This window comes from Chiloscyllium plagiosum, chromosome 17 (assembly GCF_004010195.1).
Source record: "Chiloscyllium plagiosum isolate BGI_BamShark_2017 chromosome 17, ASM401019v2, whole genome shotgun sequence".
Lineage (NCBI taxonomy): Eukaryota > Metazoa > Chordata > Chondrichthyes > Orectolobiformes > Hemiscylliidae > Chiloscyllium > Chiloscyllium plagiosum.
The window spans coordinates 26,709,685-26,731,852 of NC_057726.1; the positions used below are offsets into that span (position 1 = coordinate 26,709,685).

Genomic DNA, 22,168 nt, shown 5'->3' on the forward strand with positions numbered 1-22,168 from the left:
GAGGATTCTCTAAAGGTAAACGTGCAGGTTGAGTCCGTGATTAAGAAAGCGAATGCAAAGTTGTCTCTTATCTCACGAGGGTTGGAATATAAAAGCAGAGATGTACTACTAAGACTTTATAAAGCTCTGGTTAGGCCCTATTTGGAGTACTGTGTCCGGTTTTGGTCAGGAAGGACACCTCAGGAAGGACATACTGGCATTGGAGCGTGTCCAGCGGAGATTCACATGGATGATCCCTGGAATGACAGGTCTAACATATGAGGAACGGCTGAGGATACTGGGATTGTATTCGTTGGAGTTTAGAAGATTAAGGGGAGATCTAATAGAAACTTACAAGATAATATATGGCTTGGAGAGGGTGGACGCTAGGAAATTGTTTCTGTTAGGTGAGGAGGCTAGGACCTGTGGACACAGCCTTAGAATTAGAGGGGGTAAATTCAGAACAGAAATGCTGAGACATTTCTTCAGCCAGAGAGTGGTGGGCCTGTGGAATTCATTGCCACAGAGTGCAGTGGAGGCTGGGACGCTAAATGTCTTCAAGGCAGAAATTGATAAATTCTTGATGTCACAAGGAATTAAGGGCAACGGGGAGAATGCGGGTAAGTGGAGTTGAAATGCCCATCAGCCATGATTGAATGGCGGAGTGGACTCGATGGGCCGAATGGCCTTACTTCCACTCCTATGTCTTATGGTCTTATGGTCTTAAAATATGGGGCCCTGAAATAACCACAGAACTACAGTTGGGCTCTAACTGATGTTTTATTAAGGTTTAGTGCAATAACCACCTTTTGAATTCTACATCTCTATCTGACAGTCTTCTAACAGCTTTCTTAACTTGTTCTAGCACCTAAGACCTGTGCACATTCAGATAAAGGCTCCTCTGTTCTTGAAGCCCTGTTGAGATTGTACTACTTAGTTGATGTTGCCTCTTCTCACACTTGCACCAAAATATATTATTTCATACTGTATCAAATTTCATCTGTCATTTCACTGGAGTATTTCCTCTTGAAGTCTATTAACATCTTCCATACATTTTCACAGTTTTATCTCATCTATAATCTTTCTAGTTATGTGCTACTTACCAAAATCCAGGTTATTTATATCAAAAACAGCAGTTCTCCAACATTGGCTCCTAGGGAGAATCACTGCCACCATTTTTTTCTTTCTTTCTTTTCACCACTGATAACCAATTTCATACCAAAACATTGTCATCTTTTTAATGTCAGGAACATCAATTTTGTTGTCAACATTGCACCAACTTTCTGAAAGCCCATGGACAAATTAACAACCACATTATCCTTGTCAATATTTTAAAGAACTCAATTAAGTTTGTGAACCATGATTTGCCTCCTAGCTTTCATTATAAAAACACAATTTTCCAAAGTCATTTAATTTTGTCAGAGATTAACAAACCTGAATTTAACCCCATCCGAGTGGTCGAGTTTTAAATGAGCTAAAGCCTTCCCAATCTTCCTAAAACGCTGTTCTCTCACTAGCGTTAAGCTGATTAGCCTATAATGCTGGATTTATCATTTGCATTTTCTTTGAAAAAGGATAGGACATTTGCAAAAGACAGTTTGTGGCACAGTATTATGTCCCTACCTCTCGACCAGAAGTCTAGGTTCAAGTACCATCTGCCCCAGAGATGTGTAAGGGCGGCACGGTGGCACAGTGGTTAGCACTGCTGCCTCACAGCGCCAGAGACCTGGGTTCAATTCCCGCCTCAGGCGACTGACTGTGTGGAGTTTGCACGTTCTCCCCGTGTCTGCGTGGGTTTCCTCCGGGTGCTCTGGTTTCCTCCCACAGTCCAAAGATGTGCAGGTCAGGTGAATTGGCCATGCTAAATTGCCCGTAGTGTTAGGTAAGGGGTAAATGCAGGGGTATGGGTGGGTTGCGCTTCGGCGGGGCGGTGTGGACTTGTTGGGCCGAAGGGCCTGTTTCCACACTGTAAGTAATCTAATCTAATCTAATCTCTAAACAGGCTGATTAAAAATACCTACAACATTTGCAATTGCCCAATCCTCTGACACCATTCCCTTCACCATGAGGTGAAATGGAAGTTTGTGACCAAAGATTGTTGTATTTCCCTTCTTACATCCGTCAGCAACCTAGCCTACATTCTATCCACTCCAAATAACATTTCTAATTTGAGGACTGCAAACCTTTATAAATCCTTTTATCTTTTTTAATTATTACAATTCTTTGCTGTTCACTGTGACATTGGCAGCATCACTTCACTAGGGAAAGCGTTGCAAAAGACTTATTTAGAACCTCAGCGTCCTTTTGAGCCTGAATCAGCCTCACACTTCTTCTGATCACTTTTTTCACTATTTGTGTGATTATAAATGTCTTCTTTGCAAACTACTGCAAAAACTGTGAAACCCGAATGCATACCCTCCGAGTCAAACAAAGAAATGACAAACAGAACAAGATTGGGTGGGGGCAAATTGGGAGGTTCTTCCACCTGCACCCCCCCCCCCCCCCCCCGCAATATTTTGATGAATACTTGCACTGTTATATATCTATAAAAGTGACTGCAAAGTTGTTGAATTGTCAAAAACCAACTTATTCATTAGCATTCTTCAGGAAAAAAAAGTCTGGTTTATAGGTGGCTGTAGGTCCATACCAATGTAGTTGACTTTTAACTGTCCTCTGAGCATTAGATTAGATTAGATTAGATTACTTACAGTGTGGAAACAGGCCCTTCGGCCCAACAAGTCCACACCGCCCTGCCGAAGCGCAACCCACCCATACCCCTACATTTACCCTTTACCTAACACTACGGGCAATTTAGCATGGCCAATTCACTTGACCTGCACATCTTTGGACTGTGGGAGGAAACCGGAGCACCCGGAAGAAACCCACGCAGACACGGGGAGAACGTGCAAACTCCACACAATCAGTCGCCTGAGTTCTTAGCAAGTTTTACAACCCTTGCACAACAGCAGTTCAAGAAAACCACTGTCACTCATTCTGAAAAACTAGAACATAGAATGTGCTGCCCCTGCAGGCAAAGCCCTAATCTGATAATTAATTTTTCAGAAGTTTAGTTTTTTTAAAAAAATGAAAGATCAAATTAGCAGACTGAATGAACTATTACTTTAGACTGTTTATTCAGGAGACTTACTGTTCTGTTACAGTACAATGCAGTATTCATCATCTAATTGGTGAAAATTCCTCATATCCTCTGAGTAATACTGCAGTACTTTTATCACCCAGTGGCTAAGTATAACATGACTGCTGACATTTTTCCGTTTACTGACCAAACCTATTAATAGATAGTTGTTTATTTCCCAGTGAATGGTAAAGTGTGAAGACTGGCTAAATAATAAAAAAAACTTTCCTACATCCTTACCCAGGAGGCAGTGCTTCCAAGTTTTGGGTTAATGTCTGAGACTGTTCTGTCGAGGTAGGAGTGACTTCTGATGTCTCTCCAACTGCAGACGATATGGAGGGACTTGCAGTGCTGGTGGTCGATGAGCTTGCAACTGAGGCTGAGGGAAGCGCCACAGCTAGTGGGGTGGCAGGATTTAACCCATTACTCCAGTTCCCATTGTCACCTTCATTTGAAGGAATCTCTCCATTTTCTGAAATTATAGGAATCAAAAAGACAATGGGTAACTTGTTCAAGAAAACATACCTTACATTACCTCCAGCAGGCTAATCAATGATAAACCTGCAAAAGTGAATGGAACTGTTTATCCATTTTCATAATTACTTTGATTTTGATGTATCAATAAATAGTAACAATGCACTATGAAAAGAATGAGCTTGAAAATTCACCACCGAATGAGCATTTTTCAAAAAAAAATTAGTTTTTTCAAAATACAGTATTTTTGTAACCTTGTTTATGTAATCTATGGTAGGACTATCTGTGTACTAACACCATTCCAGTCACTTAAGAACTTCCTTTGGTTTGCTAATGTATTTTAATAAATTAAAAAGCAAAACTGAGCACATTCAGGTTCATAGCCCCAAAAAGAAGCATGAAGAGACGATTCAGGATAATTACCTGAACTACTTAAAAACAGGTACTCAAAGAGCTCAATTTTAAACAAACTATAAGAAGTTGGCTATCGTATAGAGTTTTTAACAGCAGAGGCCTTCGGCCCATCATGTCCATATCAGTCATCCAACAACCATCTTTTCTAATCCCATTTTCTAGCACTTGGCACATAGTCTTGTATGCTATGGCATTTCAAATGCTCATCTTGATAGTTCTTAAACATATTGAGTGTTCTTGTCTTGACCACCATTTTAGGCAGTGAATTTCAGAGACATATAAAGTAAAGAGGTTTCTCCTCTAAATCTCCTGCACCTTACATTAAAACTGTGCATATTAGCTATTGACGCCTCTACTGCTAGGAAAACCCTATACATGCCACTCAAAGGTTTGTACTCCTCAGATGTCCCCGCAGTCTTCTCTGCTCTAAGGAAATTCTTCAGGAATAGATTCCTGAAGAAGGGCTTATGCCCAAAACGTCGATTCTCCTGTTCCCTGGATGCTGCCTGACCTGCTGCACTTTTCCAGCAACACATTTTCAGCTCTGATCTCCAGCATCTGCAGACCTCACTTTCTCCTCTAAGGAAATTAATCCCAGCCGATCTAGTTTCTCTTCCTAGCTGAATCACTCCAATGCAGGCAATCTCCTGGTGAATCTCTTCTGCATTCTCTCTAGTGTAATCACATCTTTCCTACAGTGTTGTGACCAGAACAGCACACACTAATCCAGCTGTGACCTTACTAGTGTAATATACATCTCTTTGCTCTTGTATGTAATGACTTGACTAATATAATCAGCTATCTGTCCTGCTGCCTTCATAAGATCTTTGAACATGTACAATAAGTCCCTTTGGTCCTCTGTACTTCCTAATATCCAATTATTCAACATGTATTCTCTTGTTAGTCCTCCCAAACTGCATCACTTCACATATTTTAGGATTAAATTCTAGCTGTTCAGCTCATCTGACCAGCCCAACGGTATTATCCTGTAGTTGAAGACTTTCCCCACACTACTTACCACACCACCAATTTTCATGTCATCTGCAAACTTACTCATCATACTTCCTACATCATGTCTATAACATTAATGTGTACCACAACTAGCAAAGGTACCAGCATCAAACTGTGTGGTACGCCATTGGAAACAAGCTTTCAGTCACAAAAATACCCTTCAATCATCATCCTCTGCTTCCCGCCATTCAGCCAATTTTGGATCAACTTGACAAGTTGCCCGAAAACACAGGAGCTATTAGCTTGTTAACCATGCAAAACCTTGGCAAATGCTCAAGTGAAGTCCATATATACATAATCAAATACACTATCATTTATATACCTTAGTCACCTTCTCAAAATATTTAATCAAATTTGTCAGACAAGATCTCCGTGACAAAGCCATGTTGACTTTCTTTAATTATTCTTGCCTTTCCAAGTGCAGAGTAATTCTGTCCCACAGAATGTTTTCCAATAGTCTCCCTACCATAGGTGTTAAACTCAAGAGCCTGTAATATCCTCAGTCATCTGAATAATGGCATGATAGTGGCAGTCCTCCATGCCTCTGGCACCTCTTCTGTGGCCAGAGAGGATTTAAAAATTAATGTTGGTGCCTCTGCAATTGCCCCTCTGCCTCCCAAAGCGGCTTTGGATACATCCCACCTGAACCTGGAATTTAACCACTTTCATGCTTGCAAAATTTGTTCATACAGGTCAGAATTCTTTATTTGAAAACTGCAAGTCCAACTGCTTTTGAATGAAAGGTATTTTCATATGAAGGATATTTTTGGCTTTCGGACCCACTTACCTTACCTTCTAAGATCTTTTATCAATCGTCTCGCAACCAAAAGCAGAATATTAATTTAACTAGTGAACTCATTATAATCTAGTCTGTTGGGTTCACATTATTTTTATAAAAAACCTGATGGTATCTGTAAACATTTTAAAATTATCTCTTCATTCACTTGTTGCTTCACTTATGACTTAGATCCGATCCATTTGGGCTTTGGGGAAAAAAAAACCAACTTGGCATAAATGGATTTAAAAGTAAAGTGTTTTTCCTAAAGGGCATGAATAGACCTGTAGACATGCTGAGTTTGGCTCTTTGGGGGAAAGCAAACTTTGTCTTTAAGTCTGTTCAGGCCAAACGAAAGTTTTTCCTTCTAAAGGGCCCAATATCAGTATGTCTACAGGTCTGTTTGGATCCACTTACAAGAAGACTTTCAGTTTTTAGGTCTTTTTGGTTTTTGAATGTGCAAATAAAGGATACCCAACCTGAACCTCTTCCCTCTCAATGCTAAGTTGCTCAGGCATATCACTGTCCTTTTCCCTGATTTCTAGACTCACACTGTCCTTCTCAAATGTGAATTACGATACAAAATACCCACTTAAAGCCTAAGTCATGTTATCCAACTCCACACATGCATTGCCACTTTGATCCCTAATAGGCTCTACTATTTCCCTGATTATTCTCTTGCCTCAAATACTCTTGTAAAACTCCATTGGATTTTCCTTAATAAGTGTTTTGTTATGTCCTCTCTTCATTCTGTTCATTTCTTTTTTAAGCAACCCCTGCACTTTCCATATTCATCTAAACCATCCACTGGTTCAGCCTCTACCATACGCTTCCTTTTTTAATCTTATCCAATCTTGTACATCCCTTGAGGTCCAGGGCCCTCTGACCTGGTTGATCCCATTATTCACTTTTATGGAACATGCTGGCCCTGCACGCTCAGTATTACCTTTAGAATGCTCTCACTACTCCAATATGGATTTTCCTGCAAATACCTGCTTCCAACCCATTTTGGCCTTATCTTGTCTCAGTAAAATTAATCAGTCTACCAGATTTTTATTTTTGTTCTATCTTTATTTATAATTACCTTAAATTTAACTGAATTATGATCATTATCATATGGGCGGCACAGTGGCACAGTGGTTAGCACTGCTACCTCACAGCGCCAGAGACACGGGTTCAATTCCCACCTCATGCAACTGTCTGTGTGGAGTTTGCACATTCTCACCGTGTCTGCTCCAGTTTCCTCCCACAGTCCAAAAATGTGCAGGTTAGGTGAAGGGGTAAATGTAGAGGAATGGATTTGGGTGGGTTGCTCTTTGGAGGGTCGGTGTGGACTTGTTGGGCCAAAGGGCCTGTTTCCACACTGAGTAATCTAATCAAAAATGTTCCTCCAGTGCCATATCTACGATTTGCCTGGCTTTGTTCTCTAATATTAGCTCCAGCATTGGCCCCTCTCTTGTTGGATTTCCTACACGATGGCTTAAAAAAAAAGTTTTCCTGGATACATTTTAAAGATTCTGTCCTCCGTAGGCCTTTAACACGTCAATCCTAGTTGATACTGGGGAAGTTGAAATCTTCTACTATTATTACTCTATTATTTTTCCACTTCTCTAAGATTTCCTACATTTAATCTCTGTCTTTCTATCTCTCCCTGACTGTTTGGGGGTCTGAAGGACATCCCCAGTGAAGGGAATGCCCCCTTTTTTTTCAGGTTCTGCCCACATGGCCTCTTTATGGCCTCTGCGATATCATCCTTCCTTACTCTCGTAACTGATTCCTCATCAATAGTTAGGTCAGGTACGTTTTGGCGCCGCCCTTTTGGCACTGATCATTTAGCCCCGCCGTTTTGGCGCTCATTACTTTGGTGCTGAGCTGCTTTGGCTCCAATTCAGAATAAAAAAAAGTCTTGTTTGGTTAAAGAAGAGAGGATGACTAATGACCCGATGTAATTTTCTCAACTAGCAAGAGTTGATAGTCAAAGCTGTAATCAAAAATGTTCCTCTGTAGATTTAAATCTCGTTTTGTAATCATTTTCTCATTTAATAATTGTTAATAGTCATCCAGTGCCTTGATGATACTTAAGCCCTTCTGTCTTCACAGCTGTAATACAATTTTCTTTCTATTTTCTTGTAGAGCCCATACCAGAAATGGCTGAAAACATTCTAAGCAAGAGAGACAAACCAAAATTTTCTCACGATGGTTATCTATATGTGTTTGATAAATGTGACAAAATGTAGAAATTCGTTTTTATAATGAATAGGTTAAAAGTAATGAATAAAAAAAGAATTAGATTTATTTCTTATAATGCAATAAAAACGAATTTCTTACGGGCTCTACAAGACTTTTCTTTATTCTGAATTGGCGCCAAAGTAATGAGCGCCAAAACAGTGTAGAGCCAAAACGGCGGGGCCAAATGATCAGCGCCAAAAGGGCAGCGCCAAATAGTCCCATTCCATAGTGCAACAACCCCTCCCCACCATCTTGCCTAAAAATTCTATACCCTGGCTTCTTCAAATTATAAAACATGCATGTGCATTACTCTTTTAAACAGATTTTAAACTTGATTTCTAGACAAGGCTTCTTGTTTCTAAAAAGACTGACATGTCAGACCTAAGATGAAATCTAGTAGTGCAAATAGCTATTACTAAAGTGATGGAACAGTATTCATGGCTTCAAAAATTCACTTCTGCAAGAAAACAGGAAGTTAGCACAATGAAACCATATTTGTCAAAAATTTAATTTTTCGACATTGTTAATTAAAATAAAATCCTTGGACATGAAGTTGAACAACACTGGTTTCTAACACATCCATTCAAACATTAGTCTGCAATATGCTTAATTAAAATATTATTATCTGTTTTAAACTTAGTGTGGATTGGTGAAATCAAAGTAACAAGCAGGGAGAGTTCTAATTATCCATTCTGGAGTGTCAAAATGCTTAATGAAAGTCAGTTCACACAGACTTTGATCAAATGGGATTAATATTTTTCAGTTATATTTAGGTGGTGAATTAGCAACATTAGTCAGACAGTTACACATCACTACTTAACTCTTGGAAAAATAAACAACTAATTGAAGTTTGTCAATGGGCTTTCCATGTTCCACCCCCTAAATTATATTTTAGTAAACACCTATGGGCCTTATAGCCTCAAAAAGGGCATTCAACAAAATCCAGAAGTTTCATTTCTATGATCATTCGAAACAAAAACCTTTGTGCATTTTCCTTCAGAACTCATCCAAAACCACTTCCTGCAACAGATCTTCTGCATTCTGCAACTATGTTAACACATTTTGTAAAGTACAATGGTTAGATATAGTTTGAAGAAAAACAAGAAATGCATTTTGTGGACAAGACATTAAAATTAGCCAACAGGTAAATAGTTTACTATTTGGTCATAAGAAAAATATGCCCTCTTACTTCTCAGAGGACTGGATTACTTTCCAGAACGTTTTCATGATTAAAGGATAGATAACATGAAATGTGTCTTTATTTAACAAAGATAATCACTGTATTTAAGATATCAGCAATTGGGAAAATTATCAGCACAGTCAGCAGTGCGTTAAAACCAAATGAAAGTGGTTAGCACTTGCCTATTCCACTAAGAGTTGGCGAATGCGAAGATACTCTGGATGCATGCTTCTGCTTACTTTTACCACTATCACACACCCCATTTGCCGTGTTCTCTTCATTACTGACAGGCTCTTGCACAGCAACTCCATTTTGCCTATGTGGTCTGAGGAGAGACACAGAAGACAATAAGTTTCTTAAATGGTTCATCAGGCTTAATGTATTTCTAGTTTCTTCAATTTGTCTCTTTTGGAAGACTTGCAATAATTCTGTACAAAAAAAGACTTGTCTATGAGTGTACTTTTTCCCCCTTTCAGACATGATCTTTCTTCCCTGTTTGTAGGTTAATCTTTTTCTATGCAAAGCTGGAGCTCTCTGCCAATTAGCACTGTAAATTAACTTAGATGAGTTGTGTAATAGTAGGTTTGCCTTCATCAGGTGACGATATCAGCAATGCTCAATGATCATCAAATATTTAAGGCTAGAACTCGCAAACTACCAGTTTTTGGCTCACTGTCTGTACATTATCAAATGAAATGTATAACTGCTATCTGTACTTTATTCACTGCGATAGAAAAATATCATGGGAAACAAAATTCTAGTAGACAATATTTTAACTTGAAAATGAGAGTTAATACTTTATAAACAGCTGTAGTCAAAATGAGATTTCCTTCCCTAAAGGATATGAGTGAAACAGATATTTTTCTTTTAACAATTGATGATAATTATCATTGTCAACACTAACGAAATATCAGTTGAAGAACTGACTTGAAAATTCCATCAACTGCAATAATAGGATTTAAAACCATGCCCCTGAAGCATTCGCCCAGGTCTCTGGATTACTATTCCAGTGACATTGACACCACACCCTCACACCAATGCTAAGTCGCAAGTGTCTCTGAGGTTTGGGGGAGGAGCCAAACCACTCGAAGTTCTGTGGACTGCTCAGTTTTCTAGATGATTGGCAGTTATTTTTGACTGCAGCTGTCAGTTATTCCAATTCAAGAAATTACAGCAAATGGTTTCAGGAGAAATTTTATAAGTTGAATGGTTCAACAAATTCAACTCAGTCAACATATTTGGAATCTTTGTAAAAGTAGGTCAAACCTTCTTATCCATCAATTGGAAGTACAATACAATGCAGGGAACTTCTTTTCACTTCAGTGCGACCAAGTATTGCTCTTGAAGTTGATTTGCACATCGACATTCGTAAAGGCTACACATGTAATTGTTCTTCTATTGTTCGATAAATTTTAACTATCAATTGAATTTAATGTTGTGACGCTGTACCATTTGCCAACAGAAGAATTAAATACCCATGGAACTATAAAGATAGATTCACTAGCTGAAGTGATATACAGAAATGTTTATTTTAGAATGAATGGAGATATACATGACAAAAGGAATGAAGATTCACTTTTATGACTAATCTCTCAACGAGGTCAAACTACTCAGAGTAAGAAGGTTTAAAAAAAGTACAAATCATTAGACCAACATGTAGACAAAAAGTTAAAAAGATATTCACACCTTCAAATAAGTCTTGATTTTTGAATTCCCAATAAGAGAAAATTCATTTTTGCAAGAGCGTTTAGAAAGACGAAAGACTGATTAAGATAGAGCAGTAGTTTCCTTTCTTTCAAACAATTAGTCATCAAATATCAGACAGGTAATTTAAGATTCATAAATTCAACAGGGATATTAAGGAATTCTGATAATAGTGAGAAACCTTAGCAATTTTCTAATTTGCAATTTTCTGACCTCGTAATAATAGGTTAATGATTAGATATCGTAGTCACTTCTCAGGTTATAAAATGATTTTGTTCAATTTAACCCAAAGTCACAATTGAAAATGCATCAAGTTATATGGCAGTCACCAACTGGAAACTTTTATTCCTTTTTAGCTTTTCTGCTCCAAAAAACAGATCATGATGGGCTGAATGACTTCCACTGAATTATTTAATAGAAAACTTTTGTTCTTTCATTTTAACTTAATCATAGAATCCCTTAGTATGGAAGCAGGCTATTCAGCCCACCAAGTCCACACTGACAATCTGAAGAGCATCTCACCCAGACCCAGACCTAGACCCAGACCCCCTCCCCCCCACCCGACCTATCCTTGTACCCCTGCATTTCCCATGGCGAATCCACCCAGCCTGCACATCCCTGGACACGATGGGCAATTTAGCATGGCCAATCCACCTAACCTGCACATCTTTGGACTATGAGAGGAAACTGAAGTACCTGGAGGAAACCCATACATAGACACGGAGAATATGCAAACTCTATACAGACAGTAACCAGGGCTGGAATCTAACCCAGGTGCCTGGTGCTGTGAGGCACCAGTGAGGCATCAATGCTAACGACTGAGCCATTCTGCTGCCATTGATCTCAAATTTTAAATCCTCTCATTAGATATTCTCACGTCAATGCCCAAAGAAGCTTGGTTGGTGACATATTCTCACATCTCTGCCAGCAAAAGGTGGTATCAATAATACATGCAAAAATAAACAAACAGTCTTTTATTGAAAAATTAATCCACAATAGATGATGAATTTACTGTTAAGGAAACTACCATAAACCCTTTTCTACTGCGTTGTGAATTTTGTCAATGGCAAAACATTGTGCACAAATAGCTCAACTTATAATGTGACTAAAACACTGAACAATACTTCTAATTCATGTTTCCCTTGTTACACTGGTAGATACAGTTTGATTACAAACCAAATCTACACCCGCTGAAACCTTCAACACTGAATAGACCCAAATGTAACCAAGCTGTGCTTTTGGCAACTTCACTAACTGTGGACATTTCACACTTGTAAAAAACATATCATATTCTTGCTTATAGATTTCAAGGGCCAAGAATGTACAATGTCTGTAGAAATATATTAGCAGATGTGTAAGGGCATTGATGGAGTGATTTTCACACACTATAAACATGATTTTCCATTGTGGGAAATACAAAACAAATAATTTTAAATTATTTTAAAAATGTTTTGTATTGAAACATCCAGTAAACATAAACTTTCATTATTAAATGTTTTCTGGAAGAACCAACCAAAAAGGTCAGCAGGCAGATTGGGTTAAATTGAACAAAATCATTTTATAACCTGAGAAGTGACTACGATATCTAATCATTAACCTATTATTACGAGGTCAGAAAATCCTCAACCAAAATCTAGACAGACTAAATTGAATAGAGTTCTGAAAATTACCACTGGGATCATCCTAAGTGATTACTCCATTTCCATTGATTGCAACGCAGTCAGCATGCCAAATTTGTTCTGCAAGCTCATTTGGAATATCACTATATGCAGCTGCACTTTTCATTGGCTATGTCAGCAAGGAGAACAATACTGAGAGTGGCTAGCACCATTTAAAGTTGAAATAAAAACAGAAATTGTTGGAGAAACTCAGCAGATCTAGCAGCATCTGTGGAGAAAAACCAGACTTAAGTTTCAAGTTCAATGACCCTTCTTCCGAATGTTCTGAGGTGAGACAGCCTGAAGTGCTGAGCTATACAAGTGTGTCAAGACAGCACTGCACACCAATTCACTCCAAGGATTGCATACTTGATATACTTCCAGGGGAAACTCAGTGTGTAATGATTATAATGGTCAGCCAGGTGGATGTCATAGAAAATGAGTTCCCTGATTGGGATTGTTAATCTGGTCCAGTCAGGGGGCCTTCACTGACTGATATAAACAGGATGTGAACAGGAGATTTTTCACTGGCCACCCGGGAAAAAAAAAATAGGAAAAAAAAAATGAGAGTTAATGCCTGCCCCTCTTCCGAAAAAGAAAAATAAACAGGATGTGCCTCTTCCGCGGTTACGTTAGGGCCCGGGTGTCCTTGGAGAAGGAGCACGCGGTGTCCACCACCACCCTGGAGTTGTTCAGGGAGAGGTGGGCGCCGCAGGGAGTGGAGTGCATCATTTCTCCCTCCAACTCTATTTTGATTTAGTCCCTACCCTCCCCTTCACTGTTTTGATCACAAAGCACTGCCCTTTGATGTGAAGGGCAGTGTTTGTCACTGGCCACCCGGGTGTTTTCCTGTCTTCCTGGTGGTGGAAATTGAATAAAGATTTGTGCACTTTGTGTCTCACACCTGCGCACACACACCATGGGTGCTGGGGATAAAATAAGCACTACCGCACTTAGGTGGTAGTGTGGGGGTTAAATAAAATAAATAAATAAATAAACAGGATGTGAACAGGAGATTTTTCACTGGCCACCCGGGAAAAAAAAAAAGAGAGTTAATGCCTGCCCCTCTTCCGAAAAAAAAAAAAACAGGATGTGCCTCTTCCGCGGTTACGTTAGGGCCCGGGTGTCCTTGGAGAAGGAGCACGCGGTGTCCACCACCACCCTAGAGTTGTTCAGGGAGAGGTGGGCGCCGCAGGGAGTGGAGTGCATTATTTCTCCCTCCAACTCTATTTTGATTTAGTCCCTCCCCTCCCCTTCACTGTTTTTTGATCACACAGCATTGCCCTTTGATATGAAGGGCAGTGCTTGTCACAAGAAAAAAAAAGACAAAAAAAGTAAAAAAAGAAAAAAAAGAAAAAAAAAAGAAAAAAAGAAATAAAAGAAATAAAAGAAAAAAAAAGAAAAAAAAGAAAAGAAAAGAGAATAAACAGGATGTGAACAGGAGATTTTTCACTGGCCACCCGGGAAAAAAAAAATAAGAAAAAAAATAAATGCGAGTTAATGCCTGCCCCTCTTCCGTAAAAGAAAAAAAAACAGGATGTGCCTCTTCCACTGTTACGTTAGGGTCCGGGTGTCCTTGGAGAAGGAGCACGCGGTATCCACCAACACCCTGGAGTTTTTAAGGGAGAGGTGGGCGCCGCAGGGAGTGGGGTGCATCATTTCTCCCTCCAACTCTATTTTGATTTAGTCCCTACTATCCCCTTCACTGTTTTGATCACACAGCACTGCCCTTTGAGGTGAAGGGCAGTGTTTGTCACTGGCCACCCGGGTGTTTTCCTATCTTCCTGGTGGTGGAAATTGAATAAAGATTCGTGCACTTTGTGTCTTTCACTGTGTCTCACACGTATACACACACACCATGGGTGCTGGGGATAAAATAAGCACTACCGTGGTTAGGTGGTAGTGTGGGGGGGTAAAAATAAAAAAAAAATAAAAAATTTAAAAAAAGAAAAAAGAAAAAATAAATAAAGAGGGTTATTTAATCCCTGAAAAAAAATAAATAGGATGTGAGAAACAAAAACACAGAAATGTCAGCTGTTCTACTCACTTTGAGAGCTGGCTCTGAGGAAGCTGGGCTAGTGTCGAGTATAACGCATATATAAATACACGTGGACTTGGTGATTGGAGGCCGGCCTCTGGAGTTATTTCAGTGGGGACAAGTTTAAAAAATATGCTCCTGAAGAAACTCGATTGCAACAGTCATCCTTGAGTTGAGATAAGCATTTTGGGCATGTTATTTGGGAAGCTTGATCCTTTTGATCCTGTTGTTGAAGACTGTGCTATCTTTTCTGGGCAAATGACATTGGGACAGATGAAAAGCAACAAGTAATTCTCCTGACAGCATGTGGACCTGTAGCTTTTTCCAGTTATTAGGATCCTAACATTTCCTGAGGCACCAGATACTAAAACTTTTCAATAGTTCATAGATTTAGTTAAGGAATATTATGAGCCCAAGATTCCTCTAATTCTGAGATGCTATTGGTTTCACTTGGAAGTTCAAGGTCCAGGGGAATCCATGTTGGGATTTTTAATGAGGTAAAGATGACTGGCAGAGGCATGTGACTTTGATTTAACCCTTAATGAGATGCTGAGAGGCCATTTGGTTTGTGGGAGTTAATGGTGCAAAAGCAACCATGCAAAAGCACCTGCTAGCTGAAGCTCAACTGGACTTCAAACAGCCACTACAAGTGGCTTTGTCATTAGAAAATGTGGCAAGAGAAGATATGAAGGTTTAGTTAGGGTGCTTCAGAGTTAAAAGTTAGTCAGGAAGGACCTAAAGATAGAGCTAAGGGCCAGGAGGGGACATGAGCAGTCTTTAGCAGGTAGGATCAAGGAAAACCCTAAAGCTTTCTATAGTCGTGTCAAGAATAAAAATGACCAGAGTAAGGTTAGGACCAATCAAGGAAAGTAGTGGGAAGTTGTGTGTGGAGTCTGAAGATATAGGAAAGGTGCTAAATGAATATTTTTCATCAGCATTCACACAGGAAAAAGGCAATGTTGTTGAGAATACGGAGATACAGTCTATGAGACTAGACATAATTGAGGTTCATAAGGAGGAGGTGTTAGCAATTCTGGAAAGTGTCATCATTATACAGGAATACTGCCAGAACACTGGAGAATAGAAAATGTTGTTCCCTTGTTCAAGAAGGGGTGTAGAGACAACCCTGGTATTTATAGACCAGTGAGCCTTACTTTGTTGTGGGCAAAGTTTTAAAGAATTGTAAGAGATGTGATTATCAATCCTCTAGAAAGGAATAAGTTGATTAGGATAATCAACACTTTTTTTAAAAAAAGAGTAGGTAGTGCCTCACAAACCTTATTGAGTTTGTTGAGAAGGTGACCAAACAGGTGGATGAGGGTTAAGCAGTTCATGTGGTGGATATGGATTTCAGTAAAGTGTTTGATAAGGTTCCCCAAAGGAGGCTTTTGCACAAAATAAGGAGACATGGGATTGAGGGCGATTTAGATCAGACATTGTCTAGCTGTAAGAAGACAGGCAGTGGTGGTTGATGGGAAATGTCCATCCTGGAGTTCAGTTACTAGTAGTGTACTGCAAGGATCTGTTTTGGGTCCACTGCTGACTGTCATTTATCAAAATGACTTGATGAGGGCATAGGATGGTTTTGTAATGTTGCGGATGACACTAAGGTCCGTGGAGTTGTGGACAGTGAAGGATATTGCAGATTACAGAGGGACATAAGCTGCAGAGCTAGGCTGAGAGGTGGCAAATGGAGTTTAGTGTGGAAATGTGAGGTGATTAAGATTAGATTTTTTTTTTAGATTAGATTACATTACAGTGTGGAAACAGGCCCTTCGGCCCAACAAGTCCACACCGACCTGCCAAAGTGCAACCACCCATACCCCTACATTTACCCCTTACCTAACACTACGGGCAATTTAGCATGGCCAATTCACCTGACCTGCATGGCCAATTCACCTGACCTGCACATCTTTGGACTGTGGGAGGAAACTGGAGCACCTGGAGGAAACCCACGCAGACACGGGGAGAACGTGCAAACTCCACACAGTTAGTCGCCTGAGGCAGGAATTGAACCCGGGTCTCCGGCGCTGTGAGGCAGCAGTGCTAACCACTGTGCCACCGTGCTGCCCACACTGCTGTACATTCACATGGATAGCATTGAGTTGAGGGGTGTGTAGGTTAACTTTGGAAGGAGCAACAGGAATACAGAGTACTGGGCTTAATGGTAAGACACTTGGTAGTGTGGATGAGCAGAGTGATCAGTGTCCACGTGCATAGTTCCCTGAAAGTTGCTACCTAGGTTGATAGGGTGCTTAAGATGGCATATGGTGTGTTAACTTTTTTATTAGTAGATGGACTGAGTTTTGGAGCCATGAGGTAACGTTGCAGCTGCACAAAACTCTGGTGTGACAGCACTTTTAACTATGTACAGTTCTGGTCACCACATTATCGAAGTTGAATGCTGAATATAGGATTAAAGACAGGATTCTTGGCAGTGTGGAGGAACAGAGGAATCTGGGTGTGCAAGTACATAGATCCCTCAAAGTTGCCACCTAAGTGGATAGGGTTGTTAAGAAAGCACATGGTGTTTTGGCTTTCATTAACAGGAGGGTCGAGCTTAAAAGTAGTGAGGTCTTGCTGCAGCTCTACAAGTCCCTGGTGAGACCACACTTGGAATATTGAGTCCAGTTCTGGTCGCCCTACTATTGGAAAGATAGAGGCTTTAAAGAGGGTGCAAAGAAGGTTTACCAGAATGCTGCCTGGACTGGAGGGCTTGCCTTATGAAGAAAGGTTGAAGAGCGCTGACTTTTCTCTCTGGAGAGAAGGAGAAAGAGAGGAGACCTGATTGAGGTGTACAAAATAAGAGGAATAGATAGAATCAATAACCAGAGACTTTCTCCAGGACAGAATTGACTGATACGAGAAGTCATAGTTTGAAGATGTTAGGAGGAAGGTATAAAGGAGATGTCAGAGGTAGGTTCTTTATGCAGAGAGTTGAGTGCATGGAATGCATTGCCAGCTGTGGTGGTAGAAGCAGAGTCATTGGGGACATTTAAGTGACTGCTGTACATTCACATGGATAGCATTGAGTTGAGGGGTGTGTAGGTTAAGTTACTATATTTTTGACATTAGGATTAAATCATGGGCCAAAGGGTCTGTTCTGTGCTGTATTTTTCTATGTTCCATTATCAGAAGGACGTGGAAGCATTGGAAAAGGTACAGAGGAGATTTACCAGGATGTTGCCTGGTATGGAGGGAGGGTCTGGAGGGAGGGTCTTGAGGAAAGGCTGAGGGACTTGAGGCTGTTTTCATTAGAGAGAAGGTTAAGAGGTGACTTAATAAAGGCATAAGATGATCAGATAGGGTGGTCAGTGAGAGCCTTTTTCCTCTGGTGATAGCTAGAACAAGGGGGACATAACTTTAAATTGAGGGATGATAGATATAGGGTAGCTGTTGGAGGTAGGTTCTTTACTCTGTGGTAAGGGTGTGGAATGTCTCCCCTGCAGCAGTAGTGGACTCATCAACATTAAGAGCATTTAAATGATCACTCCATAAACATATGGATGATGATGGAACACTTGGGTTAGATGGGCTTTAGATTGTTGTGCTGACCTGTGGAACCATCAAGAGCCAAAGGGCTTGTACTGCGCTGTAATGTTCTATGTTCTGGGAGCATATGTGTTACAGGATATATTGTAGAACTGAACACCCTTGCTAGTCTGTCTAAGTTTGGGGGACACCACTTGAGTGAAGGCAATTGCTTGGTGTCACTCAATATATCATTAGCAGAGAGACTCAGCAAAACCCCATTGTACTTGCTGCTGGTCTGTAGACCTGAGACAGCAAAAGTCTCAATCGGCCTGAGCTGAGTAAGAGAACTCACAGACTGGTATCCAGGAGAGTGCATACCTTGGAAAGTCCACCTACATCTGGCTTAGAACAATTAAATTACTGACCAACATCCAAATCAGAACTAATCAAAATATGCATCTGGTTAAATGGTCTCCTGGTTCTAATGGATGTTGATACTGGCATAGCTGTATCAGTGATTAGAGAACCAATCTTAAACAAAACTCACTCTGGACTCTAACACTTAAGTTTCCATAAGACTGCAGCTAGACTGAGAACCTTTTACAGATTAAGGGTACAACTGCAATTCTAGGCTTGTATGAGAAACAGCTGGTTCAATTACCGCTGATTGTAGTAAAAGGCTTGGGCTGAAGCTTGGAGTTAAATTGGTTGAGAAAGGTTGGCTGAACCATTTTCAATTGCTGCATGAGTGAAGATCTAGTTGTATACCCAGAGGTTTTTCAGGAAGGTCTTGGGACTATTAAAGGAGCCAAGGCCACCTTGCATGTTGACTAGAAAGCAATTCCATGATTCTGCAAGGCCTGCCAAATGCCTTTGGCCTTATGTGTAAACATAAAGGCAGAAATCAGGAGGCTGCTTATGTGCAACCCCAATGGGTGGGTGCGCCTTTGCAGGGATTTTAAATTAACTGTAAACCTCTTCTCGCAGCTGGATAAATACCCAAACCCTTGCATAGAGGATTATACACAAAACTAGCTTTGGGTGGGGCGGGGCGGAGGAAGATTCTGCCCTTCACAAAGCTGGCCATGATCCATGCATACCTGCAGTTTTGGTTAGGTGAGGATTCCCAGAAGTATCCTACAAATAATATCCATAAGGGTCTGTACCAACATATGAAACTACCATTTGGGGTATCATCAGCCTTTGCCATTTTCAGCAGTTGATAGAGAACATTTTACAAGGTCTACCCCAGGTTGCCATTTATCTCGATGACCCGCTAATAACAGGAAAGCTCAATAAAGAGCACTTAGAGAACATGGACACAGTCCTTAGACATTTCTCCAAGGTGAGCATATGCCTTCGAAGGGAAAATGTTCCAAGCACTTAAAATGACCTACTTTGGCTACAGAGTTGGCAAGGCCAGCTAACACCCATTGGAAGACAGTGAGGGTAATCAAAGGTGCCCCAGCTCCCACGTCGGTGTTGGAGCTTGGGTTTTTCCTTGGATAAGTGAAATATTATGGAAAGTTCATATGTAACCTGATCTCAATCTTTTGCAATACACCGACTCTCTGAAATGTTCGTCACAGACAATGGACCGTCATTTACCAGCAAGAAATTGGAGTATTTCCTAGTCGAGTGGCATTTAGCATATAAGGACAGCCCTATTCCATCCATCGCCCAATAATCTGGCGAGAAGAGCAGTTCAAACTTTGAATGAAGGCTTAAACAAAACCTACAGCTTCAATTGATACCAAATTGTCCTGGTTCATATTTGATTAATTTGGATCACTCTTCTTGCAACTACACGGATAACTCTAGCAGATTTGCTAATGGGGAGAAGACTCTGCACCAGGTTAAATCTGATCTTCTTTTGGAGGGGCGGGGGAAGAGGAGGAGAGGACTGAAATGGCATTAGGAACACCATGGCTCCTCTAAACAAGAGACTCTTTACTTCAAAGATAATGATTGGTACCGAAACCATAGAAATGGTTTTGTGCGAGGAAAATAGTGTCTCTCAAACTTAATTGAGTTTTTTGAGGAAGTTACCAAAAGGATTGATTGCACAGCAGTAGACATTGTTTACTTGAACTTTAGTAAAGCCTTCAACAAGATTTCATATGGTAAGACTCCAGTTAGTTGGTAAATTTAGATCACGTGATTCAGGGTGAACTTACCTATTGGCTACAAACTGGCAGGAGACAGTGATGGTGGAGGGTTGCTTTTCAGACTGGAGGCCTGTCCCCAGAGGTGTGCCACAGGGATCAGTTCTGCAACCTCTTTTGTTTCTCATTTATACAAGTGTTCTTGATAAGATTATTGAAGGCATGGTTAGTATGTTTGTAGATGACACCAAGCATAGTAGACAGTGAAAAAGGTTTTCTTAGATTACAAAGGGATCTTGATCAAATGGGTCATTGGACTGAAAAATGGCAGATGGAGTTCAATCTGGATAAATGGGAGATATTGCATTTTGGTACAACAAACAAGGGTAGGGCTTATATAATTAATGGTGTACGCTATTTGAAGCAAGCAGTCCTAATTAATGTTGACTTTTGCAAAAACATAATCTATATACAGCACTACTGAAAACTAGGATGCCAGAACAATTGAAAGGACAGTCACATTTTTTAAAAAAGCTAACTAATGTCAAAGATAGCAATGCAGAATCTTTCAATCTAGTGGTTTGTTAGTTATTGAAAGAGTAAAATTAGTAGTTTACCTGTGATTTCGCACTTATGAGGAATTTGAATTGTATCTGTTTTTCACTAAAATCATACTAACATTGACAGCTAAGAGATAAGGCAAGTGGAGCTAGAACTGATTAATTAGCCTGTTCTGCTTTTTCACTGCCCTAGTGTGCAGCTACAGTATCATATTTTATCAAACAATGCTGATAACAATTAAGAGGAGAGTATTTTAAGAAATTCCAATTATTCTAATTTGGCGTAGAATGTTGAATTCAAGTATATATTCAACCTCATTTGCTAAAACTAAACAGCAGCAACAACGCTTGGAGCAGTGACCGTAGATTATTGACAAGTTTCATGAACACAATCAATCAAGTTTCCCATAAATTCTAAGCAGTCAACCAATGGAAAAATATATAGGAAGAAGGGGGGTTTCTTACTCCACATCTCAAACATATTGTCTGGTGGATCAAACACAGAACAATTAACACAAGAGTTATCAATCAGTTGGATCATTCCACCTTCAAGACCATTCAGAAGAATTAGCAAAAGGCCAAGAAAACAGTAAATTCTCACACTACAAGTAATGTGTTATATTTTTCTAGCAGTATCCTTGACAATGTTGACAACTCCAGAGTGTAATTCGTTCCCAGAACTGTAGCTGAGACCAAACTTCAAACTACAATGATTGTATGAAATTGAATAAAGGCAAGTGAATACTCTTTCACAATGGAGATAATAATAAAAAGTTGGACGTCACAAAGTATTAATTCTTGCATTAAAAAATCCCATACACAAACTCACTCTTCTTATCAAATCTTCAATAAGATTTTAAACAGTTACCATACACATTAATTTTGGGATATCTTGAATGCATTTGTATGATATAGTTGCATTTCAGATAAACACAAACTATTGGTCATATTCATAAGCCTAACTAGCCATCCAACATTAGCAATTTAAAATATTTCGTGTGTTTTCATGAACTTTATAAGATTATTACATTTTGAAACGTACCTTTAATGCAAAGTTCAAAGAAAAAAGAATACTGGCAAAAGATTTCACATTTCACTTTGGAGAAATGTCCATTTGTTCAATTATGAAAAGAAGAGAAATTCAAAAGAAACTCATTGTGGTCGTGTGGCAATTTTAACACCTTTCACAGTTACTCATGGTACAAAGCCAGCTGCAGTTGAAATACGGCAGCAAAGAAACTACTGCTATGGATAATCAGGAATAAGCTTTTACGTTCAAACTGGATGATTTTAAGAGTTTGTTTCTGCCAAAAAAAAAGAAACATAACAGATGGGACTCTTAAAGATTTAAGGAAAGAAAGGTGTCAGGGTTCACTTTGATGGTGAAACTCAGAGGCACAATTGTCAGAGGACACTGGAAATTTCAACTTG

The 22,168-nt window shown here is 39.8% G+C and overlaps 1 protein-coding gene across 3 annotated transcripts in view; it reads right to left on the reverse strand.

Annotated features, from left to right (window-relative positions):
• The window catches only part of wwp2 (WW domain containing E3 ubiquitin protein ligase 2), a 204,497-nt gene that overhangs the window by 74,134 nt on the left and 108,195 nt on the right, over positions 1–22,168 (reverse strand). For all 3 annotated transcript variants that reach the window (XM_043706703.1, XM_043706702.1, XM_043706701.1), the window contains exons 7-8: positions 9,381–9,523; positions 3,356–3,587 (exon numbers count right to left, since the gene is read on the reverse strand). In XM_043706703.1, coding sequence (XP_043562638.1) covers positions 3,356–3,587; positions 9,381–9,523 — 375 coding nt within the window. The remainder of the gene's footprint in view (positions 1–3,355; positions 3,588–9,380; positions 9,524–22,168) is intronic.